Raw genomic sequence first — 24499 nt, 5'->3', positions numbered from 1 at the left:
AGTAATTAGAGAAGCCGCCATGAGAATGAATCAAGTCAGCCTGGGTTCTATATGTAAGACTCTACACCTTGTCTCCCTGGACTGGGCTCTCTTCTCTAATTAGAGTTTCTCAGTCTAGAGAAGGAACCTGTTCTAAAGCATAAACAGGATGATTTTTTTTAAGAATTCTTTTCAGTGCTTTCATCGAAATATACTCGAATACAAAAGGAAGTATATATACACTTATTATTCACATAGCATTTACACATTAGAAAACCAAAGCAGATTTGCAAATTAAATATTAACAAAACTCTAAAACACAAATGCCTTCCTGAAGCGAGACCCCTCTTGCATTGTGATTAGGACTGCAGGCTGCCAGGCCTGGGGACTTGAGTTCTGTGGCTTGTCCTGTGCACCCAGGGATGACTCAATTCTCTTTTGTCCTTTCAGCTGCTATTAAACCTTCATTCATGCAGCTAGTCAGGACTGCTGTGGCCTTTTCTTGGGCACAAATGCATCACTTACAAAGGAAGACTGCTTTTTTCCTTTTCCTTGGACACTTCAGTATACTGTGGCACCAGTGCTATCATCAAAATAAATGCAAATTATATGGGAACACATAATTATAAGGAGTTCATTCAGAATGTGTTTTTATTTTGTTTAGGATATCATTTTTTTCTTTTTTTTAGAAAAAACACAAAATTTAAAAAATTGCATAGAACACTCTCAGATTTCTGGGAATAAATCCATGGTTTTCTGTTTGTGAAATACTGCTCCAGGTCAGCATGATCCATACTGTTGATTTTTTGTTTGATTGCTTCTGTTGGGTTATGTAGCAAACAGTATTCATTAGCTTAATCTTTCAGGAGAGATTTCCTTTTTGCTCCTGATAAACTAATGTACCTCTTAGATATGTTTGTAACCTACCTATTAGATATGTTTGTGGTTGTTTTTATTTGCAGGTGTACTTTGGGGATATTGTGGGTTTGGTTCCAGACCACCACAGTAAAGCAAATATTGCAATAAAACAAGTCACACAATTTTTTTTGTTAACCAGTGCATATAAAAGTTATGTTTATACTGTATTCTATTAAATGTGCAATAGAATTATGTTTAGAAAAACAATGTACAAATCTTAACTAAAAAATACTGTATTGCTAAACAAGAATGCTAGCCATCATCTGGGCCTTCAGCAAGTTTTAATCTTTTTGCAGCAGTAGTATCAAAGGTCACTGATCAGGTCACCATAACAAATGATATGAGAAAGTATGAAATATTGCGAGGATTACCAAAATGTGACACAGAGACATAAGGGGAGGAAATGCTGCTGGGAAAATGGTGCTGATAGTGGTGTAAGACTAAGCGCTGCCACAGAACTTCAGTTTATTAAAAAAAAAAAAAAGAGTATCTGTGGAATGCAATAAAGTGAAGAGCAATAAAATGTAGTATGCTTATCTGTTATTCCCTTCTTTAAAAGTTTATTCAGATTTCATTTACATATTGATGGAATATCTTCTGTAGGCCAAGCCAGGGACGACTTTCTAAATACCTAGTTATGGACAACTTTCTAAATATTTGATTTCTGCCAAGAGTAACTGTGTGTACGTGTATGTTTGTAAGAGGTAGACGTAACATGCTGACAAATGAATCGCATTATCCTCTTTACCGAACAAGATGAACCTCTGAAGTCATGGTTGTAAAGCTCCTGTTTGGTATTAGATTTCTTATAAACGGAAATTCTATTAATGCTGTAAATTATGGAGTTAGTGAAATGTTGTTTTTGTAAAGGCCCTTTAAATTTTTCTGAAGTTGTTTTCAGTGTTTTTCTCAGTCTATATTTATCAAAACAACTGGTCTATTCCATCATAACTCCAGTCAGCTGTTTAAATGGTGTTAGTTCCATGGCCAAATAGTCAGATAGGTTATCTATTTTGTTATTTGTAGGGGATAAAAAGTTCAAGTTTTGTAATCCAACTAAGAGCCTTTATTTTTCTTTACACAGAAGGCTCGACCATCTATAATGCAGGTAAGTGATACTTTAAAATTTATTAATGTATTTTTCCAGCAGTATTCTCTGTGCAATACTGTAATATTGCCAATAATGTGTTTCATTCTAGGATGCTGTAACGCTTTGTTCCTACCCTTTTATCTTTGATGCCCAAGCCAAGACCAAAATGTTACAAACTGATGCTGAACTACAGATGCAGGTAACATATTTTAAAAATTATTTTTTCCTATTATGGGTTTCTTTCATCTTATACATTCAGTTGTAATTTTTTCCTAATAGGAGAAGGTTCATTTGGGTAAAGTTGTAGTATAACTTTTAGAACCTATAGAAAACTTTTCAGCAATTCTCTATTGAACAAAGCAAATATAAATGAAGGGACATTTAGATAAACTGAGGGTTGACAGGTGTCTTCATAAAGTATCATATAGTAAATATTTGCCTTTGTGGGCCGTATGGTCTCAAGTATAAAACTCTGTGTAGCACAAGGTTTTAATTTTACATAATTTTCACATGTGTGAAATATTCTTTTTTAAAATTTTTGTTTAACCATTTAAAAATGTTAAAACTACTAGTAGTTCAAGAGCTGTATAAAAACAAGCAGCAGGCTGGATTCAGTCAATGGGCCATTGTTTGCTGACCCTTGATACATTATTAAATGGAGCTTGGCAGTTCTTTATTGAGCCAAAATTTAAATTAGAGAGATTTGTTTAATTTAAATTTGTGGTTTTTTTTTGGTGGTGCAATTTGGTTTATTTTTTTATTTTTTAGTTTTTTATTTTTTAAATTTTAAAATCTAATTCTTACATGCGTTCCCATTGTAAAGTATAATTGGTTTTGGCAAGCCTGCAAAGATGTTTGTGAACTAGTAATCCAAACCTTTCAATTCCTACTGCTGGTGGATATGTAATTTCATTCATCCCTCTCCTCCTCTCCCCATCTTTCTGACTTTGTCTCTAGCTCTTATTTACATTTATCTCTATATATCTGTTTTCACAGTGATATAGCCATCGTATTGACAGTTTAAAGCTTTTCCAGAGAAAATGGACATTTTTCAAAGAAGTAAAGCTGTTTAGCAAGTGGTTATTGGGTTTCTTTTCCTGCTAATTCTAAAGTCACCATTTTTACCCACTATCCATCGTCACTTTCTTCTACTAAGATATCATTTCAGTCTTAATCTGCTTAGTCCAAATCATTTTCCTGGAATGAGTTATGGATCATATGGTTCATAAAGTGTTTCAGTTAATCTCTTTGGGTTCCTATTGGAAGGATTTGTGTGTTTTGTAAACATGACTGAGAAAATCTACTGGAAGAGTTAGGAGAATAAAGAACAAGGTGGAGATGCAGCGTGTCTGCCCTGCCCTGTACCCAGCTGTGGTCCAAAGGCACGGCTGACAGCCATCTCCACTTACAGATGCACTCTTGGGTGATAACTGTGTTCTTGGGTGTGCTGTTCCAGGTGGCGGTCAATGGGGCCAACCTGCAGAACGTTTTCATGCTGCTCACCTTGGAGCCTCTGCTGGCCAGAAGCCCCTTCCTGGTCCTTCATGTTCGTAGGAGCAACCTTGTTGGAGATGCCCTGAGAGAGCTGAGCATTCATTCTGATATTGATTTGAAAAAGCCTCTCAAAGTGAGCCCTTCAGTATATTTATCTAAATAACCTTCCTGGGTTTCTTTAAACAGTGTCAGATGAAGCAGCAAAGATCTTACTAAAATCTTGGAGTACAGCCATTCATTATTTCTTTCATTCATTTTACAAGAATTTACTCACCTCCTTCTGTCCAGTCACCAAAGAGACCATCTCAACATGACATCAGATAAAAATGCCAGTGGATTATTATTGGAGAAGGAAATGGCAACCCACTCCAGTGTTCTTGCCTGGAGAATCCCAGGGACGGGGGAGCCTGGTGGGCTGCCGTCTATGGGGTCACACAGAGTCAGACACGACTGAAGCGACTTGGCAGCAGCAGCAGCAGCAGCAGCAGCAGCAGCAGGGGACCTTCTTTGTCTGCTCTTTTCCGTGTACCTGTTCCCACTCTACCAAAACCATGCAAACAGTAGCACTGCTAAAGCTTCAATTGGGTAAAACTACCAAGCCAGCATCTAGGAAGTCTTTGGATGTCAAAAATTTAAGAGAAAGGAAGTAAAAAAGAAAACAGAAAAGTAGTGAAATTTTCTGGGCAGCTGGTCGTCTGTCCTGATAGGCCCTTTTTAGTACTCTGAAATGGTTAAGAAATTGTCTTTCCTCATAAACTATGCATGTTTGTATTACCATTTAATGTATTCTTGGGGCTTAGCACAATGCTTGGAACACAGCAGCTGGTCAGTAAATATTTAGTGAATTATTGAAGTTTTAGATCATTTCCCTTTCCCTTCAGAAGACTTTTCCTGTTTCCAATCCTGTTGTAAACTCCTGAAATGTAATAGACAAGAAACTGATGGTTTCCATGATACTGTCATCCTTTTCAGAATTTCAGTGGGTAGCATCAGTCCCATCAGTCTGCCTGGGAGTTCTCCCTAGAACTTCTGGGATAGATTTTTGATATTGCAAACAGAAGGTGCTCTCTTTGCCACCTGTTTTCAGTCACTAATTCAGATGACTCTTTTTGCTTGGTAGCATGTCTGAGTTAAGTCTTCTACTGGCACCCATGTAATCAGAATCTTACTCTCCTCCTGCTCCAGGCAACCTTGAGCATAGGGTTCAGGATAATTTTTCTTTCTTTTTTAGCCACTCTATGTGGCATGTGGGATCTTAGTTCCCTGATCAGGTATCAAACCTGTGCCCCTGCAGTGGAAGTGCAGAGTCTTAACCACTGGACTGCCAGGGAATTTCCCAGGATAAGCTTTTTTAAGTGCTTTTTATTTTTAGCTCTGTGCCTGAGCCCTTCCAGTAAAGTGGGGATGGTAATAGTAATTTCTGTGTGTAGGACTATTCTGAGGATTAGGTTAATAGAGTTTAAGTGGCTGGCATGTAGAAAACTCTTAATAAATCTCGTCCTTTGGTTTGCTGTAGTTGTTACTGTGGTTGGGTCCAGTGTGCTCCATATAGATCTGTAGTGGGTCTCTTTATAGCCCCTCACAGATGTGTCTGCTTGAACTACTCTCTTCCCTTTCATATTCATCAGTTAGTTTAAGACCCCTACTGAGAGAGACTTCTGTCTTTACTCAGGTTAGTCATTGCTTTTCTCTGTGTGTCAGAACATATACCTCTCAGTGTATCTGACTCTTTGAAAATGTATTCTTGAATTTTTTTTTTTTTTTTAATGTTTGCCTCTCTTCCCCAAATTGATGGTCAACTTTCTGTGGACATCTGGTAAAATTCTCACTTTGTCTATATCCCTTGAAGTGCCCAGTAAAATTCTGTGTGATTGTTAAGTGTCTTGTTAATAATCAACAGTTAACACCTTGCAGCTTGATTGCGGCAGTGTATTCTGTTACATCTTCCTTTCTTTGTCCTGACTTTGGAAAGAATTTGTGAAAAAACCAAAAACCAGAAAATGACAATGATTTCCCTGAAGTACTAATTCTACTTTCATTATTTTAAGGTCATTTTTGATGGTGAAGAAGCAGTGGATGCAGGTGGCGTCACAAAGGAGTTCTTTCTTTTACTGTTAAAAGAATTGTTGAATCCCATCTATGGAATGTTTACCTACTACCAGGATTCAAATCTCTTATGGTTTTCGGATACGGTAAGTTAGTAATGTCATCATTCAACAGATGGATTGAACTAAACTTCCTTTTTGTTGTCAGACCAGTCTCTAGCTTTCTGACGTTTGCAAAGGGGAGCGCTAACAAAGATAATCATTTAGAGTGTATAAAGAGTGGATGCAGTCTTCATGTTTCACCTGTTACCAAGACCTCGTAGTTGCATTTTGTTGCCCATCAGTCCCATTTCCATTCCTAGTAGGTAAGCTCCAAGCTTTGTATATCCTCGAAGGGTAAAAAGAGTGTGATAAAGAAATTGGTTTTATGACATATAAAGAATAACTGTCAAATATATCTTATTTTAATAACAACGATAGTATGTGCATGGATACTCCCACAGATGTACACAGTTTATTTTTGAAAATGCAGTAGGAGAGCTAAGTTTTAAAAGGCATTCCCATTTTAAGCAGACTATAGTTTATTTCTTTTTCTACCAGACTTCTCTCCCTATATCTGCACTGTCCTGCCATTAGCCTCTTGTGGCTATTTAAATTTCAATTTTATTTAGTTAAATTAAATAATACTTGTGCTTCCCTGGTGTCTCAGATGGTAAGGAATCCACCTGCAATGCAGGAGACCTTGATTCGATTCCTGGGTTGGGAAGATCCCCAGGAGAAGGGAATGGCAACCCACTCCAGTATTCTTGTCTGGAGCATTTCACATTCCCTCAGTTGTACTAACCACCATTCAGGTGCTCAGTAGGCACACACAGTGGCTGACATCTGGGACAGAACAGAATAGAATGTTTCCATCACTGCAGGAAGTTCTATTGGACACCAGTGCTCTAAATGAAGATAAGCTGTTCTCTGTATCATAGGTGAGCTGTAAATGCTTAACTTTGTCTACGTTGCATCTTTGGGGGACAGTTGAACTTTTGTTTTTTAATATTTTATTCTAAATATTGCAGTTCTCATCCACCTCCAATAAAAATCACTGTTATAAAACAGATCATTACTCTGTATTTGTGCTCGTGTATATGTTCAACAATGAGCATATATTAATTTTGTAATAGTATTCTAGTAATTTCTAGGGATAGCTTTTTTTTAAACCTCTTTTATATCATTCACAAACATACACAGTTAAACTTTTGTTAGGGATATTTCTCTAACAATATTATAGATCTTTATTCTTTCATTCTGAAAATATTTTAAGGTAAATCACTTAAAGAGAGTGCGAGCACTGCTTTTCTTCTTAACACATTTGCACATGTGCTGAAAGTGTTTTGTAGAGCACAACTGGTTTCACTTGATTGGCATAACCTGCGGACTCGCCATTTACAACTCCACTGTGGTGGACCTGCACTTCCCGCTGGCTCTCTATAAGAAGCTACTGAACGTGAAGCCTGGCCTGGAAGACTTGAAGGAATTGTCACCCACGGAAGGAAGGTACAGAGCTGAAAGATGGGAGCCTGGCGTGGAGAACTGCTCTTGGCACTGAGATTAAAGGTTGAAAACATCACGTGTATAAGTTAGAGTTTCTCATTCGATTGTGCTGCGTATGCTTTGTCTTAAGACGGGGGTCCACAGCTGCTGGCTTGAAACAATTCCTGGGTCACTCTAGGGACAGAAGGAGAAAAAGGAAAAGGGAAGTCATAGCTGCCCAGGAATCCAAACAATCTCTGCTTTTCTTATCCTGAACAGAATATAAGGACTTTGAGATTTGTCATGGTCCGTAAATAGCAGGGGAGAAAGTATTGAAAAGAGAGCCTGTGTTTTTTTTTAAAGTTACAGATTTCCCCATCCTTTTGTGTTTCTGTTTTCTCTGTCTCCTTGAATTTCACACTGTGACCACATGTGCTGGACTTCTGGTCACCAAATGTGTGTGGGGTTCTCGCCCACATGTCCAAATAATTCTGCATGATGCCAGCTGGGTGTCCTGCAACTTATCTCAGTTCTGACACCATCTACCTGGAGATAGAGTTGGATCCCACAGGTTAAGGGTTTCTGTTGCCCTCATCCCAGAGGAATTTACAAGGATTTGGGGAGCTCTGTGCTAAGGAACTGGGGGCAGAGACCAGTTTATGTATTTTTTCTGTTATCTCATGGAGCCTTTGTTAGAAAGTAGTTTAATTGGGATATAATTTGCATTCTGCACAGTTCACCCAGTTAGAGTATATAATTCAGTGACTTTTAGTGTATCCACAGAGTTTTGCAGCCTTTACTCCATCAAATTTAGGATGTTTTCATCACCTGAAAAAGAAACCTGGTATTCTTTAGTCGACATTCCCAACTTCTTCATCCCCTGAGCCTTAGGCAACCGTTAATCTACTTTCTGTCTCTGTAGACTTGCCTCTTCTGAATATTTCGCATAAATGGAATCATACAATATGTGGTTTTCGGTATCTGGCTTCCTTCACACAGCATGTTTTCAAGGTTCATCTGAGCTGTAATGTGTATCAGTGTTTCATTTCTTTTTATTGTCAAATTATATTTCATTGTATGGATATACCAAACTTTGTCTATCCATTTATCAGCTTATGGACATTTGAGTGGTTTCTACATTTTGACTGTTACCAATAGTGCTGTTACGGATATTTTTACATACTTTTGTGTAGACATAAGTTTTCATTTAGGAGTAGAATTGCTAGGTCAAATGGTAACTCTATTTTCCAGGACAGTAGAGACATGTTTTTAGTAATTTTCTTTCTGTCTCTAAAAAACTCCTTTTATTTTGAGTTTCTGTGTATTGATTTTAGGTAGCATGAGGTGAAATTTAATTTATAAAAAGATATCATATCCTTGGCTTTGTGGAAACACGACAGTTCTTTTGACTTCAGCAGGAGGTAACATCCCTTTTTTTTATATAGAGAAGTAATACTGATTTTAAGATGGAGATGGAGAAAGGGTAGTCTCTAAGGTGCTCTCTGGAGAGGAGATGGTCATACCACCAGTATAGGACATCAGTACAGAGAAATCACAAAGGATGTGGGGCAGGGAAGCGAGGCGCAGAGACAGGTAAAGAAAATTTAGAAGGAATATTAAAAAATGGCAGAGGAGACCAGGCAGGGTTACTTTTTTGGTAACTGAGAGTGGCAGAAATGTGTGCTGTTTTCTTTGCCAGCCTGGCTGAGAATGATATATTTGAAGTAATGATTTTGGCTGGTTAAGTGAAAAAAGATTTAAATTCTGCATGAAAAATTTTCTTTCTGGGCAACCCATTATGGAACTGCCAGACACTGAGCTCACTGAAGAAGTGTGAATGAAGTCTAGTTATAAGGATGTATCCTCGTGACAGCTGCGATACGACCATTGCTGGCATAAACAGGCTCCAGTGTTCTTCAGTGTGGCAGCTAATAGAGTTCTTTGCACACAGAGCCCCTTGCATTAACAAGTAAGACTAGATTCCTAAGTGGACACAGTGACTTTGAAGCTTGTTTTTTATGATGGGAGGATTATCCTTCTAATGCATACAGATAAAGCCAATCTGTAGGACCACTGCTGGATCATCTCCTCACTTATCTACTTCCAAAGTTTACTAGGGTTGACATAAGTGTGTCAGATACAAAGCTGTCTGATTTTCTTCATAAATTCAGTAAGGTTTGTCAGTAGGAACAGAGAACAATTAGTGAGCACCATACAAGTCAACTGCTTTAAGACATTTTTTTCAAAATATGTTTAACGTGACTTTCAGTCTAGATTTATGTTCATTCAAGAATGTTCTTTTGTAGCATTTCCTTGCAGATAATCTGGACGTGTGACTGGGATAGAAACACTATTGCCGTGTGTGATGTACCTCTTTTCTTTTCTCTGTCACACTGTGATTAGGAGTCTTCAAGAACTGTTAGATTACCCTGGGGAAGATATTGAGGAGACTTTCTGTCTCAACTTCACGGTAAGGATTTTCTTTACTTACGACCGTAGCTGTCTCTTTTATCATGCTTACAAGTCATGACTAGCATAATTTTTCTCCAAATCAAAGAACAAATTCAGAGACTTCTCTGAACCAAACTATTTTAGTCATAGTATCTTTTTTTCATCAATGTATAGTTGTTGTAGAATATTAGTTACAAGTGTATAGTACAGTGATTCACAATTTTTAAAGGTTAAACTCCATTTATAGTTATTATAAAGTATTTGCTGTATTTCCTGTGTTGTACAGTATATCTTTATAGCTTATTTTATACCTAATGGTTTGTGTCTTAGTCCCCTACCCGTATATTGTCCCTTCCCTCTTCCTTTCCCCAGTGGTAACCACTGGTTTATTCTCTAAATCTGAGAGTCTGCTTCTTTTTGTTATATTCACTAGTGTGTTGTGTCTTTTAGATTCTACCTATAGGTGACATCGTACAGTACTTGTCTTCCTTGGTCTGACTTATTTCACTTAGCACGATACCCTTCAAGTCCATCCATATTGCTGCAGATGGCACAGTTTCCTTCTTTTTGATGACCGAGTAGTATTCCATTGTGTACATAAGCCATTCATCTGTTGACGGACACTTGGATTGTGTCCATACCTTGGCTATCGTAAATAGTGTTGCTTTCAACATTGGGGTGCATGTATCTTTTTGAATTAGTATTTTTGTTCTTTTCGGATATATACTCAGAAATGGAATTGGTGGATCATATGATAGTCAAAGTGTCCTGAATATTACTGGAGTTCAGTAAGTGTGTTGAATAAATGAATGAATGAGTGATTAATCTATACACTTGAGGAAATTACTGAAGCTTTATTCCTCTTTACTCCTATGTTGCTGTTTGCTGCTGTTGTTTAGTCACTAAGTTGTGTCCAACTCTTCACGACCCCGTGGACTATAGCCCTCCAGGCTCCTCTGTCCATGGGGTTTCCCAGGCAAGAATGCTGGAGTGGGTTGCCATTTCCTGCTCCAGGAGATCTTCCCGACCCAGGGACTGAACCCATGTCTCCTGCATTGGCAAGTGGATTCTTAACCACCGAGCCACCAGGGAAGCCCCTTTACTCCTATACATATAATTTATTTTCTAGAGTTCGTATTTTCTCTTTGATTGCATTTATTGGCAACTCCCTATCTTAAAACTATCCTATAAAGTGCTGATGTTCTCTGATTCTTTGTCCTCCCGAGAATCTTCTGCGGTAATGTAAGTAGTAATTAAGCTACATTCGTTCCTAAGGCTTCTCAGTCATTTGGGGTCTAGAAAGATAAGTAGTCAACAAAATCGAAACGTTTCTTTATTCCCCCTTAAATATAGATTTGCCGAGAAAGCTATGGTGTGATTGAACAGAAGAAGCTGATACCAGGAGGAGACAAAGTGGCAGTGTGCAAGGAGAACAGGTTAGTCTTGACCCTTGGCTGTGCACATGTAACTTCATTTCTCGACACTTTTACTAAGACCAAGACTAAGGTTAACTATTCATCCCTTCTTCAGAGGAAATAAGAGTGCTAGGGCAAGTTTACAGATTTAATAGTGGAGGAGGCAGTGGGCCTTGGATCGGAAGGTAACTGTTTGTTCTGCATCTCTGTCCTACTGGCTTTGACCCTGGTCAGCCACATAAACTACCTGATATCGGTTTCCTATCCTGTCAATAGGGGGTTAAAATAACCGTTCTGCCTTCCTCATGGGAGACTGAGATAATTTATAGGAGAATATTTTGACATTTTAGAATGAAGGACCTCCCAACATCTATAGAAAGTTTCCAGTATCCATCAGAGTGACTGGCATAAAAATGCCCCCCAAAATATGTGTTGAATAACCGAATGTTATAAAAATGCTTACTATTATTGGTGGTGGTTTTATTGATGAAGAATTTGTAATGTAGATTTTAAATTCTTTGTGCCTCATGAAAATTAATTCAAGTACATCTGATTTTTTAGTCTGATTTTCTGTGTTATCTCTTTGAAGGAGAAAAAAATTCAGTTTTGTTTGCTTTTGAACTAGAGTGAGGTTTTTGGCCATCTGCATGTTAATTAATTCAGTTTGCAAACACTGGGTGCCTGCTGTGGGCCAAATCTGTTGCTGGATTTAGGAAATAAGTAACTTTCATCCTCAGTACTAACTGGGAAGGGACAGCGTAATGAATAATTGCAGTAGATTATGGTGCGTGTGATAGGTAAGTGATGGGACAAGTGCCATGGAACCAGAGGGAGAAGCCACAACACTTTCACTCACCATCGAAGAGTGTGAGTGGGAAGAACATTTCAGGCACAGGGAATAATGTGAGTCAGACTCTCAACTCAACACATGATAGAGAATGGTGAGTGCTTGTTGGGTGGGGCCCAGTGTGTGGATTAAGGGTGGGTGCAATAGTATTGGGGTGAAACTTGTCAGACCCTAAGTGGTTTTGGAGTGGGACATGGTTGATCTGTTTTAGAATGATAACTGGTGGCCATATGGAAACGGATGGCGTGTGGGGAGACCCATAGGAGACTACTGAGGTAACTCAGGTGTTAGGTGGTGAGGGCCAAAATGAGGGCAGCAGGGATGCAGAGTCAGCTATGTGTCGATTATGTAATGAACAGGCGCTAGTGCCTGATTATATGTGGATCCTACTAGAGAGGCATGTATTGATAACATGCATGTATTGAGGCTTCCAATTTGAACAACAGGAAACAGAATCTGTAGAGCAGGGTGGAAAGGAAAAAGAGTTCCTTTTTTTTTTTTAAAGAGTTCCATTTTATAAATGTTGATTTTGACATGTCTGTGTGATACCTAGGTAATTTTGTTTAGAGCTGAAGATTTATGTATGTCTTGAAGTCTTTTTTTTTTAAATCAAGTCATAGTTTCTAAGTAGGATATTTCCTTTTTCTTTTTTGCATTTCAAATTTTAGTACAATTTTTAAAGGTTGCTTTGCATTTGCAGTTATTACAAAATATTGGCTACGTTCCCCATATTGTACAGCACATCCTTGAGCCTACCTTACACCCAGTGGTTTGTGCCTCCCACTCCCCAGCTCCTGTGTTGTTCCCCCTCCCTACCCTCACTGGTAACCACTGATTTGTTCCTTGTATCTGTGAGTGTGCTGCTTTTTTTTCTTATATTCACTGATCTGTTGTATTAGAAGTCTTACTGTCAGTAGTTTGTTTACTTACTTAGGCCAACCTTAACCACCAGTGAATCTGAGGTTGCCTACGCAAAGAAAAACGTGGTGAAATAAAAAAAGCAAGGATGGGGGAAAATGTATGTTCTTAGAAGAGTTATATATATTAGAACAGAAGGGAGACTCCTGTGATGAGGACTTAAAGATCATTAACACATTGGGTAGAGACAAAAGTTCTTGACTTGAAGAAGTGGTGGCTGTGCAGAAAGACGAGGTAGGTGTCTCTCATCTTCCTGCAGAAAGGTGAGGGAATGGTGGTCTCCACTTGGGAGGGTTGTGAGTGAGGGAAGCCTGGAAGCAAGGGTTGATGTTGTGGAAAAAGGTTACAGAGGTAGAGAAGCTGGATTCTGTTTTGGGTATGCTGGGAAATGAAAGCTTTGGGTTTTAATTGGCTTCTTACTGTACCTAGTTGCAAGATGCAGACAGAAATCCTATATAAGTGATGTATATTGGCTTCCTCCCGTAAATCTTCTCTTGTGAAAGTAAGAGTGACAGAAAAACTGACAGGCCTCCTCTTTCCATCCTTTTACATTTTAAAAGATAGCGAGAAGCCAGGGTGATCTAATGTAGCATTCAGTAATCTTTTTTGTCATGTAAACCTTCCAGACTACCCAGGAAGCGTCAGCTTTGGGGAAAGTGTGAGCTGTAATACCAGAGTTAACGGAAATAATGCAGAAGTTGCGAAGGACCCAACAAAAATGGCTTCAGGTGATTTTGACTCTGGGGACCTAGTATAGAGGCTAATCTTGTCTCAAGTAGGGGTGTTACCGAGTTCAAGCTCGCTCTGTTCACTGCATGCAAGGCCAGTGAATCTTAGAGACAAGGTGCTGAGGCAAGGAATATGACTTTATTTGGAAAGCTGGCTGACAGAGAAGATTGCAGACTGATGTCTCAAAATAACCATCTTGTCAGGGCCTAGATGTCAGGTTCTTTTATAGAACCGAAGGGAGAAGCAATGAGGAACTAAAGTCAAAAGGCAGAATAGAGAGAGAGAAGCAGTGAGGAAGTAAAGTGAAAAAGGGTCTTTGGTTTTGCGAAACATCTCCGGGAAGGGCCAGCCTTTGGAAGGGGTGTGTTCGGTTCAGTCGCTCATTGCTCATCCTGTCCGACTCTCTGTGACCCCAGGGACTGCGGCACACGGTGCTTCCCTGTCCTTCACCATCTCCTGGGGTTTGCTCAAACCCATGTCCATTGAGTCGGTGATGCCATCCAACCATCTCATCCTCTGTTGTTTCCTTCTTCTCCTACCTTCAGTCTTTCCTAGCATCAGGGTCTTTTCTAATGAGTCAGCCCTTGGCATCAGGTGGCCAAAGTATTGGAGCTACAGCTTCATAATCACTCCTTCCAGTGAATATTCAGAACTGATTTTCTTTAGGATTGACTGGTTTGATCTTGCTGTCCAAGGGACTCTCAAGAGTCTTCTCCAGAACCACAGTTCAGAAGCATCAGTGGAATGTGTTAGTCTCTTCTGTTTTGTAGTCATTCACAGATGGGCAGGTCAGATTATCTCTTTATGAGCTGAGCAAAGGCACTTGAATTAACAGAGTAGCAGGGTTCTTTGAGACAGGCCATTGAGTATGATTATAATAACTGCAAGAAAAAGCAACTCAAAGAAACATTCCAACATGGAGTCCAAATTATTTCTTCTCTGCAGCAGGTGTTTCATTTGAAACTCTTACTTGATAAGAATGTTTCAAAGCTAAAAGCACTGTCCCTTCTTTATCTGTAGAACATTGGTACTTTTATCAACTGCTAATGATTTGTTTAATAAAAACTGTATTATTCCATAGCATCTGATAATATTTTTAAAATTGGGAAATTTATGGCAGATCGTAAAGTGGCTAAAGGGCAGGAAAAAAGGCAGAATAACAGTGACAGTCTTTATTTTCTTGGGCTCCAAAAATCACTGCAGATGGTGACTGCAGCCATGAGATTAAAAGAAGCTTGCTCCTTGGAAGAAAAGCTATGACAAACCTAGACAGCATATTAAAAATCATAGACATTACTTTGCCGACAAAGCTATGGTTTTTTTTAGTAGTCATGTATAGATATTAGAGTTGGACCATAAAAAATGCTGAATGCCAAAGAATTGATGCTTTTGAACTGTGGTGTTGGAGAAGACTCTTGAGAGTTCCTTGGACAGCAAGAGATCAAACCAGTCAATCCTAAAGGAAATCAGTCCTGAATATTCATTGAAAGGACTGATGCTGAAACTCCAAACTCTGGCCACCTAATGTGAAGAACTGACTCATTGGAGAAGATGTTGATGCTGGAAAAGATTGAAGGCAGGAGGAGAAGGGGATAGCAGAGGAAAAGATGGCTGGATGGCATCACCTACTCAATGGAGATGAGTTTGAGCCAGCTCCGGGATTTGGTGAAGGACAGGGAATCCGGGCGTGCTGCATTCCATGGGGTCACAAAAGGTCAGACATAACTGAGCAACTGAACTGAACTGATAAAGTGGCTTTTGGGTCCAGGTAATCTTGTTACTGAGTCCAAGTACTCTGCTCACTGAATAACAAACCCGTGAATCCGAGAGATGAGGTGTTGAGAAAAGGAATATAACTTTATTTGGAAAGCTGGCTGACAGAGAAGATGGCAGACTATGTCTCAAAATAACTGTCTTGTTGGGGTCTGGATCTCAGGTTCTTTTATAGAACCAGCGAGAAGCAATGAGGAACTAAAGTCAAAAGGCAGAATGTAGAGTGGGAGAGGCAATGAGGAAGTAAAGCGAAAAGGGTCTTCAGTCTTGCAAAACATTTCTGGAAAGGGCCAGCCTTTGGAAGGGGCAGCCTTTGAATCTCTTCTTTCTCTCTCTTTTGCTGCTGCTAAGTTGCTTCAGTCGTGTCTGACTCTGTGCGACCCCAGAGATGGCAGCCCACCAGGCTCCGCTGTCCCTGGGATTCTCCAGGCAAGAGTACTGGAGTGGGTTGCCAGTGCCTTCTCTCTCTTACTCCCTGTTTATGTTTTTGTTTTTTTTGGCAGTCATTCGCAAGTGGGCAGGGTCAGATTATCTTTCTATGAACTGAATAAAGAGTTTAACAGAGTGGCAGGGTCCTTTGAGGCAGGCCACTATATATGATTATGACAGCAACAGCAACGAAAAACAAGTCAAAGAAACAGTTTCAACATGGAGTCAGACTTGGTTCTTCTCTGTAACAGTTCTTCTTCCTTCCTGGTTTTGGTGATCACTTTATAACGTACATATATATTGACATATGTAGATGCATCTATAGCTTTTAGACTTTTCAAAGGATGTCTGAGCTTTTGCATCAGGTTTCAGACAATATAGTGTGCACATCATTTGTTATGAGCTAACAGTCGGCTAGGCAAGCAACCTGAGGAAGGGCACATTCAGAATTTCTTCACTTTCTAGTGAGTCTTCCGAATGCACTGTGTGTTGGGGAAAGAGTGGGGAAAGAGTGTTCTTGTGCGGGCATAGGCAGTTTGTGATGTAGTCTGCAGAGGAGGCAGGTATTGGGACTCTTTTTTTGTATCTTTATAAAATTTTCTCCTAGAGACTTTTTGTCTCTGCCTGTTTTGTTCTCTTTCTCTTTGTGGGTCTGAGTTTTTTTCTTTCTGTCTCTTTGCTTTCTCTCACTCACACTGTCTCCTTATTCAGTAGGTATTTCTTTGAATCAGCAATTGAATTGACCTAATAGTTGAGACACAATCTGTGCAGGAATACTGAAATATAACCCAGTTTGTTTAGGGTATTAAGCTGTTCTCATTTGCAACCATAAATGAAATATGAAGACAAAATTAATTAATTGAATTGAAAAGGGTTCAGAGAAATCCACATGGACAATATGGGTAGAGCTCTTGGGAGGACTGCTAAGATCTGGATACTAGAAAACAGAGACAAGAATGTAATAAAAAGAGAAAGATGCTCGGTAAAGTTTGCAAGCAAAGAAGTCTCATGATAGAAGTGGGTCTGTGCCACACTTTCTTTCTTCGTCTTTTTTTCCTTTTCCACCATTTTTATCTTTTGCTGACAGTTGGGCAACAGGCCCTGCAGGCCTACAAGCCTAGTCTTGAGACTGAAGAAAAAAGCCAGAGTCAGCAACAGAGACGTCAGTGGTTTAATGGATGCGGGTTCTTACATGTGTGAAGCAAGGTCCTGGAGTGATACACCACCTTGTGTGGTAGATAGCAGGCAGGACATGATGACCATCTCTGCTACTGGGGAAAATGGGGAGGTGGGTACCAGTAATCAGGGGAATTGATGTGAGGTTGGCTCTTGGTTATCAGGGAAACCAGCAAGGGGGAAGCATGCCCCTCAACAGCGCTTTGATAAGCTATCTTAGTGGAGATGTTCTGACCTAGTCATGAGCTGGGGCCTGGGACAAGTATGTGGAAGGTCAGTTATATGAGTAGGGTGTGGGTGAAGCAGGCACAGTCTGAGGAGGGGTTCTTGAGTGTCCTGACCACACACTGACATACACTCACTCTTGGACATTGCTCATCCCATGAGTGGTCCTCAGAATCAGTGCAGAGAGCGTGCTTTCGTTTAAAGTCACTGGGTTCCTTTTCTCTTTCTTTGTGGTTGTTTGCCCCTATTTAACTTCAGGGCTGCTTCTACAAAACATTTTCCGTTAGGATGTTCTGATGACACACAGGTTCCTTAAAAGAAACAGAGTACATAACTTCAAGGGAGTAATAAGGGGACCTACATTATTCTTTTACTTATATTACAAAACTCTATTCTTCTGTTACCATGACTTTCTTAAAAAAAAAATAGCTTCTGTCTTTCCAAAAAAGTTTTTAAATCTTTGTGTTGTAAAATGTGCTGTTGTTTTAAATAATGCCAGGCAGAGGGGGATTCTTGTTTTTATTGCCAAGACACTGTGTTTGAAATTAGAATAGGGAATAGCTTCTGTGTTAGGTGGAAATTTGGCTTTTTGCTTTTCTGGGTTGCTAACACTCACTGAGCACACGGTGAGGTCATCCACAATGCTTTAGGCACTACCGTCCATGACTCTGTACGTGATGTCAGGAGGCCGACCCCCTTGCTGTCACAGTTACCTGTTGGATAGACTTCTGAAAACTTAGAGTGGTTATTGCCACATTATTAATATTGCTGTCATAGTCAGGGACAGACAGAAAAAGACATGAATTAGTGTTTGTTTGATTGTTTTTCCCCTTTATCTTTAATGTTGTGAGGGGTTTCCCTCATAGCTCAGTTGGTAAAGAATCCACTTGCAATGCAGGAGACCCCGGTTCGATTCCTGGATAGGGAAGATCCCCAGAGAAGGGAAAGGCTACCCACTCCAGTATTCTGGCCTGGAGAATTCCATGGACTATACAGAATGTGGTCCACTGGAGAAGGGAATGCAACCCACTTCAGTATTCTTGCCGTGAGAACCCCATGAACAGTATGAAAAGGCAAAATAATAGGATACCAAAAGATGAACTCCCTAGGTCATTAGGTGCCCAATATACTACTGGAGATCAGTGGAGAAATAACTCCGGAAAGAATGAAGGGATGGAGCCAAAGCAAAAACATTACCCAGCTGTGGATGTGACTGGTGATAGAAGCAAGATCCGATGCTGTAAAGAGCAATATTGCATAGGAACCTGGAATGTCAGGTCCATGAATCAAGGCAAATTGGAAGTGGTCAAACGAGATGGCAAGAGTGAATGTCGACATTCTAGGAATCAGCAAACTAAAATGGACTGGAATGGGTGAATTTAACTCAGATGACCATTATATCTACTACTGCGGGCAGGAATCCCTCAGAAGAAATGGAGTAGCTATCATGGTCAACAAAAGAGTCTGACATGCAGTACTTGGATGCAGTCTCAAAAACGACAGAATGATCTCTGTTCGTCTCCAAGGCAAACCATTCAATATCACAGTTATCCAAGTCTATGCCCCAACCAGTAACGCTGAAGAAGCTGAAGTTGAACGGTTTTATGCAGACCTACAAGACCTTTTAGAACTAACACCCAAAAAAGATGTCCTTTTCATTATGGGGGACTGGAATGCGAAAGTAGGAAGTCAAGAAACACCTGGAGTAACAGGCAAATTTGGCCTTGGAATGTGGAATGAAGCAGGGCAAAGGCTAATAGAGTTTTGCCAAGAAAATACCCTGGTCATAGCAAACACCCTCTTCCAACAACACAAGAGAAGACTCTACACATGGACATCACCAGATGGTCAACACTGAAATCAGATTGATTATATTCTTTGCAGCCAAAGATGGAGAAGCTCTATACAGTCAACAAAAACAAGACCAGGAGCTGACTGTGGCTCAGATCATGAACTCCTTATTACCAAATTCAGACTCAAATTGAAGAAAGTAGGGAAAACCGCTAGACCATTCAGGTATGACCTAAATCAAATCCCTTATGATTATACAGTGGAAGTGAGAAATAGATTTAAGGGCCTAGATCTGATAGATAGAGTGCCTGATGAACTATGGAATGAGGTTCGTGACATTGTACAGGAGACAGGGATCAAGACCATCCCCATGGAAAAGAAATGCAAAAAACCAAAATGGCTGTCTGGGGAGGCCTTACAAATAGCTATGAAAAGAAGAGAGGCGAAAAGAAAAGATATAAGCATCTGAATGCCGAGTTCCAAAGAGTAACAAGAAGAGATAAGAAAGCCTTCTTCAGCGATCAATGCAAAGAAATAGAGGAAAGCAACAGAATGGGAAAGACTAGAGATCTCTTTAAGAAAATTAGAGCTACCAAGGGAACATTTCATGCAAAGATGGGCTCGATAAAGGACAGCAATGGTCTGGACCTAACAGAAGCAGAAGATATTAAGAAGAGGCGGCAAGAATACACGGAAGAACTGTACAAAAAAGATCTTCACGACCGAGATAATCATGATGATCACTAATTATGTGATCACTAATCTAGAGCCAGACATCTTGGAATGTGAAGTCAACTGGGCCTTAGAAAGCATCAATATGAACAAAGCTAGTGGAGGTGATGGAATTTCAGTTGAGCTGTTTCAAATCCTGAAAGATGATGCTGTGAAAGTGCTGCACGCAATATGTCAGCAAGTTTGAAAAACTCAGCAGTGGCCACAGGACTGGAAAAGGTCAGTTTTCATTCCAGTTCCAAAGAAAGGCAATGCCAAAGAATGCTCAAACTACCGCACAATTGCACTCATCTCACATGCTAGTAAAGTCATGCTCAAAATTCTCCAAGCCAGGCTTCAGCAATATGTGAACCGTGAACTCCCTGATGTTCAAGCTGGTTTTAGAAAAGGCAGAGGAACCAGAGATCAAATTGCCAACATCCGCTGGATCATGGAAAAAGAAAGAGAGTTCCAGAAAAACATCTATTTCTGCTTTATTGACTATGCCAAAGCCTTTGACTGTGTGGATCACAATAAACTGTGGAAAATTCTGAAAGAGATGGCAATACCAGACCACCTAACCTGCCTCTTGAGAAATCTGTATGGAGGTCAGGAAGCAACAGTTAGAACTGGACATGGAACAACAGACTGGTTCCAAATAGGAAAAGGAGTACATTAAGGCTGTATATTGTCACCCTGCTTATTTAACTTCTATGCAGAGTACATCATGAGAAACGCTGGACTGGAAGAAACACAAGCTGGAATCAAGATTGCCGGGAGAAATCTCAATAACCTCAGATATGCAGATGACACCACCCTTATGGCAGAAAGTGAAGAGGAGCTAAAAAGCCTCTTGATGACAGGGAAAGTGGAGAGTGAAAAAGTTGGCTTAAAGCTCAACATTCAGAAAACGAAGATCATGGCATCCGGTCCCATCACTTCATGGGAAATAGATGGGGAAACAGTGGAAACAGTGTCAGACTTTATTTTTGGGGGCTCCAAAATCACTGCAGATGGTGACTGCAGCCATGAAATTAAAAGATGCTTACTCCTTGGAAGGAAAGTTATGACCAACCTAGATAGTATATTCAAAAGCAGAGACATTACTTTGCCGACTAAGGTCCGTTTAGTCAAGGCTATGGTTTTTCCTGTGGTCATGTATGGATGTGAGAGTTGGACTGTGAAGAAGGCTGAGCGCCAAAGAATTGATGCTTTTGAACTGTGGTGTTGGAGAAGACTCTTGAGAGTCCCTTAGACTGCAAGGAGATCCAACCAGTCCATTCTGAAGGAGATCAACCCTGTGATTTCTTTGGAAGGAATGATGCTAAAGCTGAAGCTCCAGTACTTTGGCCACCTCATGCGAAGAGTTGACTCATTGGAAAAGACTCTGATGCTGGGAGGGATTGGGGGCAGGAGGAGAAGGGGACGACCGAGGATCAGATGGCTGGATGGCATCACGGACTTGATGGACTTGAGTCTGAGTGAACTCCGGGAGATGGTGATGGACAGGGAGGCCTGGCTTGCTGTGATTCATGGGGTCGCAAAGAGTTAGACACGACTGAGCGACTGAACTGAACTGAACTGATGCAGTCCATGGGGTCACAAAGAGTCAGACACAACTGAGCAATTTTCAGTTAATGTTGTGAAGAGTAGAAGTGTTATCATCAAAGCATGTTGAGATCCTGGAAAGAAAAGTTGTATATGATGGTGAACGATTAATCATTTCCTGTTAAGTGTTAACATGCCATAATCTTGCCACTGGGTATTTTCATAAATTAGTCTAAGAAAATGAAGTGAAAGGACCAAAAGAATAACACCTGCTGTGTTTTTAACTTGAGCAGTTGTATATAGAGATGCTGCTGGCATTGATGCCGTTTTTATTGAGCTAACAGTAAGATATTTGCTGTCACCACTGCCCTGGAGGAAAATGACAGAAGGATACCAATTCTGTATCCATAATTTATTACATTCCATTTGGTCTTAAAATTGCTCTCTTTACTTTGACAAGAGCTATAGACAGACAAATGAATTATAAGCATCCAGGTAAAAGAACACCCTTGGGTGATTGCTGGTGATTGCTGGCATCTTAGCTAAATCTTGCCACAACTGGTAGTCACATCTGGATAATGCTGTACCACATGACTTAAGTATTTCTCACACTCTGTAACATGGTGTTTATTGCCATCAATTAAAAAAAAACCCACATGTCATTCTAAGGTAAGTGCTCCAGTCAGTCAGTTCAGTTGCTCAGTCGTGTCCGACTCTTTGCGACCCCATGAACCGCAGCACGCCAGGCCTCCCTGTCCATCACCAACTTCCAGAGTTTACCCAAACCCATGTCCATCGAGTCGGTGGAAGGACTGATGTTGAAGCTGAAACTCCAATACTTTGGCCACCTGATGTGAAGAGCTGACTCATTGGAAAAGACCCAGCATCAGGTCTCAAGTTAAAAATACAGCAGGTGTTATTCTTTTGGTTCTTTCACTTCATTTTCTTAGACTAATTTATGAAAATACCCAGTGACAAGATTATGGCATGTAACAGTCAAAAGGAAATGATTAATCTTTCACCATCATATATAACCTCCTTGTAGTCCAAGGGACTCTCAGAAGGCTTCTCCAACACCACAGTTCAAAAGGCACGTAGATTCCATAAAGGAATGTGAGAATAAAACCCACACATGACAAACACTTCTAGATCCTTAAGATCAAGTCAAGTTAGGAATGCTGAGACTTCGCTTGATCTCTTGAGATAGTCTATGGGAGGTGCGATCTTTAAGATCTGCATGGTGCTTGTGCTGGGCTGCTACAGGAATAGCAGATAATTAAAATGCTAGTCACATTTCTCGAGTGCTTCCCATAATTGAAGAAACTGAGGCGTGGAGAGGTATAAGTTACTTGCTCAGGTTTACATGGTTAGAAGTCCAGAGTTCAAAAACCAGAGCCAAGATTCAGAGCCATTTTGTTTGAGTGAGAGCTTAGGCTCTCAGCACATTGCCACTAAGAGGCCAAGACCAGAGTTTCAGGGTCCCTGTGTCCCTTCATCCCTTGAAGATAAATAACTTGAAGAGTTTGCTGCTTTCAGTTCAGACAGACTATGCAATTTTTTAAACACAAAGTTGGCATAGTTGAAAACATACAATATATGTATAAAATTGTATGTCTGAATTTTTTAACTTAGGTTGAGATAATGCTTATATCTATAAATTTATTATAAAGCCCTCATGCTGCTGCTACTGCTGCTGCTAAGTCACCTCAGTCGTGTCCGACTCTGTGTGACCCCGTAGATGGCAGCCCATCTGGCTCCGCCGTCCCTGGGATTCTCCAGGCAAGAATACTGGAGTAGGTTGCCATTTCCTTCTCCAGTGCATGAAAGTGAAAAGTGAAAGTGAATTCCCTCAGTCGTGTCCGACTCTTGGCGACTCCATGGACTGCAGCCCACCAGGCTCCCCGGTGCATGGGATTTTTCAGGCAAGAGTACTGGAGTGGGGTGCCATTGCCTTCTCCAAAAGCCCTCATGGACAGTCTTAATAATGACTGCACAGCCTGCTATGTGAATGTGTGTTTTCCCTACTTTACCTTTTGAGTGCCTGGCTTGTTTCTGTGTTTTTTTCCTTCCCTTTATTTCCTTCTCTTCCCCTTCCTTCATTTTTAATAAGACTGTATCAGACATCTTAAGTATAAAACTTTGTTTTTAAAATTGCTCTTTAATGATAAGGTCCCAAGGGTGAAATCAAATTAGTGTATATCACTTTGAACCTGTGGCTATTTTTGCTAAATTGATTTTGCTTATGAATTATACCAACTTATACATCATCATCAATGTATGAGAGTACTAGGATTTCATCTAATCCTCAAAAATACTGAGTGTTCTTTTTTTAAAAAATCTAGTCTAATAAGAAACTTGACTTCACTTGTAAAATTTTGTATTTCTCCCATATATAAGCTACTTTACATATTCTACATAGCATTGTTCCATTTTTCTGATGTTTGCCTTTAAAATATTTTTTCTTAAAAAAAGTGAATTAGGTAGATGTGATCATTGCTCAACATTTTAATGAATTAAATGCCACCTAATTTTTCATTTTAAATGGCTAATTGTTTTGTGACTTTCGTGTCAATAAAAAATGTTTGTGTTCATGTGTATGCACGTGCAAAAGTGTCCTGCTGTACTGTGAGTGGGCTGTGAGCGTCAGCCTGCTGCCGTCTTCTGCATAATGCTCATAGAGACTGAGTTGAATGCGTAATACACGCTGGCTTTCTTTTTGCCAGTTATGTTCTGTGTCGCTTACTAATTTGGGTCTATAATGGATTAAAAGTGGTTTATGAGTGAGAGCGTTTGACCTGCCTTAAAGAGGGTATTCTGCTACATATTAACATGCAAGTTTTATGGCTGCCTGAGGAACTATCAAATAAGCAGTTCAGGAAACAGAGGGGAAAGATCAAGCCAGTTAGGAAATGGTGGAAATTGCTTGACATTATGAAGGGCATCACATATGTGCCGATATCCTGAGAAAAGTGGCCAGCAGTGGTATGAATGGTAGCTAGAAAACCCCATAGCTGAAGTTGTATGTATAAGTGAAAGAAAGATCCAGAACTTGCTGGAGGCCTGGACCACTTAGTACTGTCCTTTCAGGATGTGTCTTGCTGCCCTGAACAGGATTGCAGTACTTCCCTTTTTTAAAGTAGTCTGCTGACATCCTTTATATATTTCGCTATTAAGACAAAATGATTTTCATATGATTTATATGAACTTTTTTTTTGTATTTGTACTTTATTGCACATTTTATTCCGTTTGCTGCTTGCTTTTAAAAATGTGAAGTCTTTAAAAATGTTTATAACCTCTTAATTTTTGTGTTGTCATGTCTGTTGATTATTTCTTTTGGTCTTAAATCACTCTAGACTTAACCTTTCCCTGTCCAGTAATTGATAAATGCGTAATAATATATTTTCTTCCATTTAAAATTTGAGTCCGTAGTTTAAGG

The 24499-nt window shown here is 39.9% G+C and overlaps 1 protein-coding gene across 1 annotated transcript in view; it reads left to right on the top strand.

Moving 5' to 3' along the window:
• Positions 1–24499, top strand: part of HERC3 (HECT and RLD domain containing E3 ubiquitin protein ligase 3) — a 136247-nt gene that overhangs the window by 85942 nt on the left and 25806 nt on the right. Inside the window, exons 17-23 of the mRNA XM_069593725.1 lie at positions 1982–2005; positions 2097–2186; positions 3444–3614; positions 5530–5673; positions 6908–7074; positions 9454–9520; positions 10855–10937. Of these exons, the coding sequence (XP_069449826.1) occupies positions 1982–2005; positions 2097–2186; positions 3444–3614; positions 5530–5673; positions 6908–7074; positions 9454–9520; positions 10855–10937 (746 nt within the window). The remainder of the gene's footprint in view (positions 1–1981; positions 2006–2096; positions 2187–3443; positions 3615–5529; positions 5674–6907; positions 7075–9453; positions 9521–10854; positions 10938–24499) is intronic.

This window comes from Ovis canadensis, chromosome 6 (assembly GCF_042477335.2).
Source record: "Ovis canadensis isolate MfBH-ARS-UI-01 breed Bighorn chromosome 6, ARS-UI_OviCan_v2, whole genome shotgun sequence".
Classification (NCBI taxonomy): domain Eukaryota; kingdom Metazoa; phylum Chordata; class Mammalia; order Artiodactyla; family Bovidae; genus Ovis; species Ovis canadensis.
Note: the sequence above shows the minus strand (reverse complement) of the source record. Positions and strands in the feature narration are given on the sequence as shown.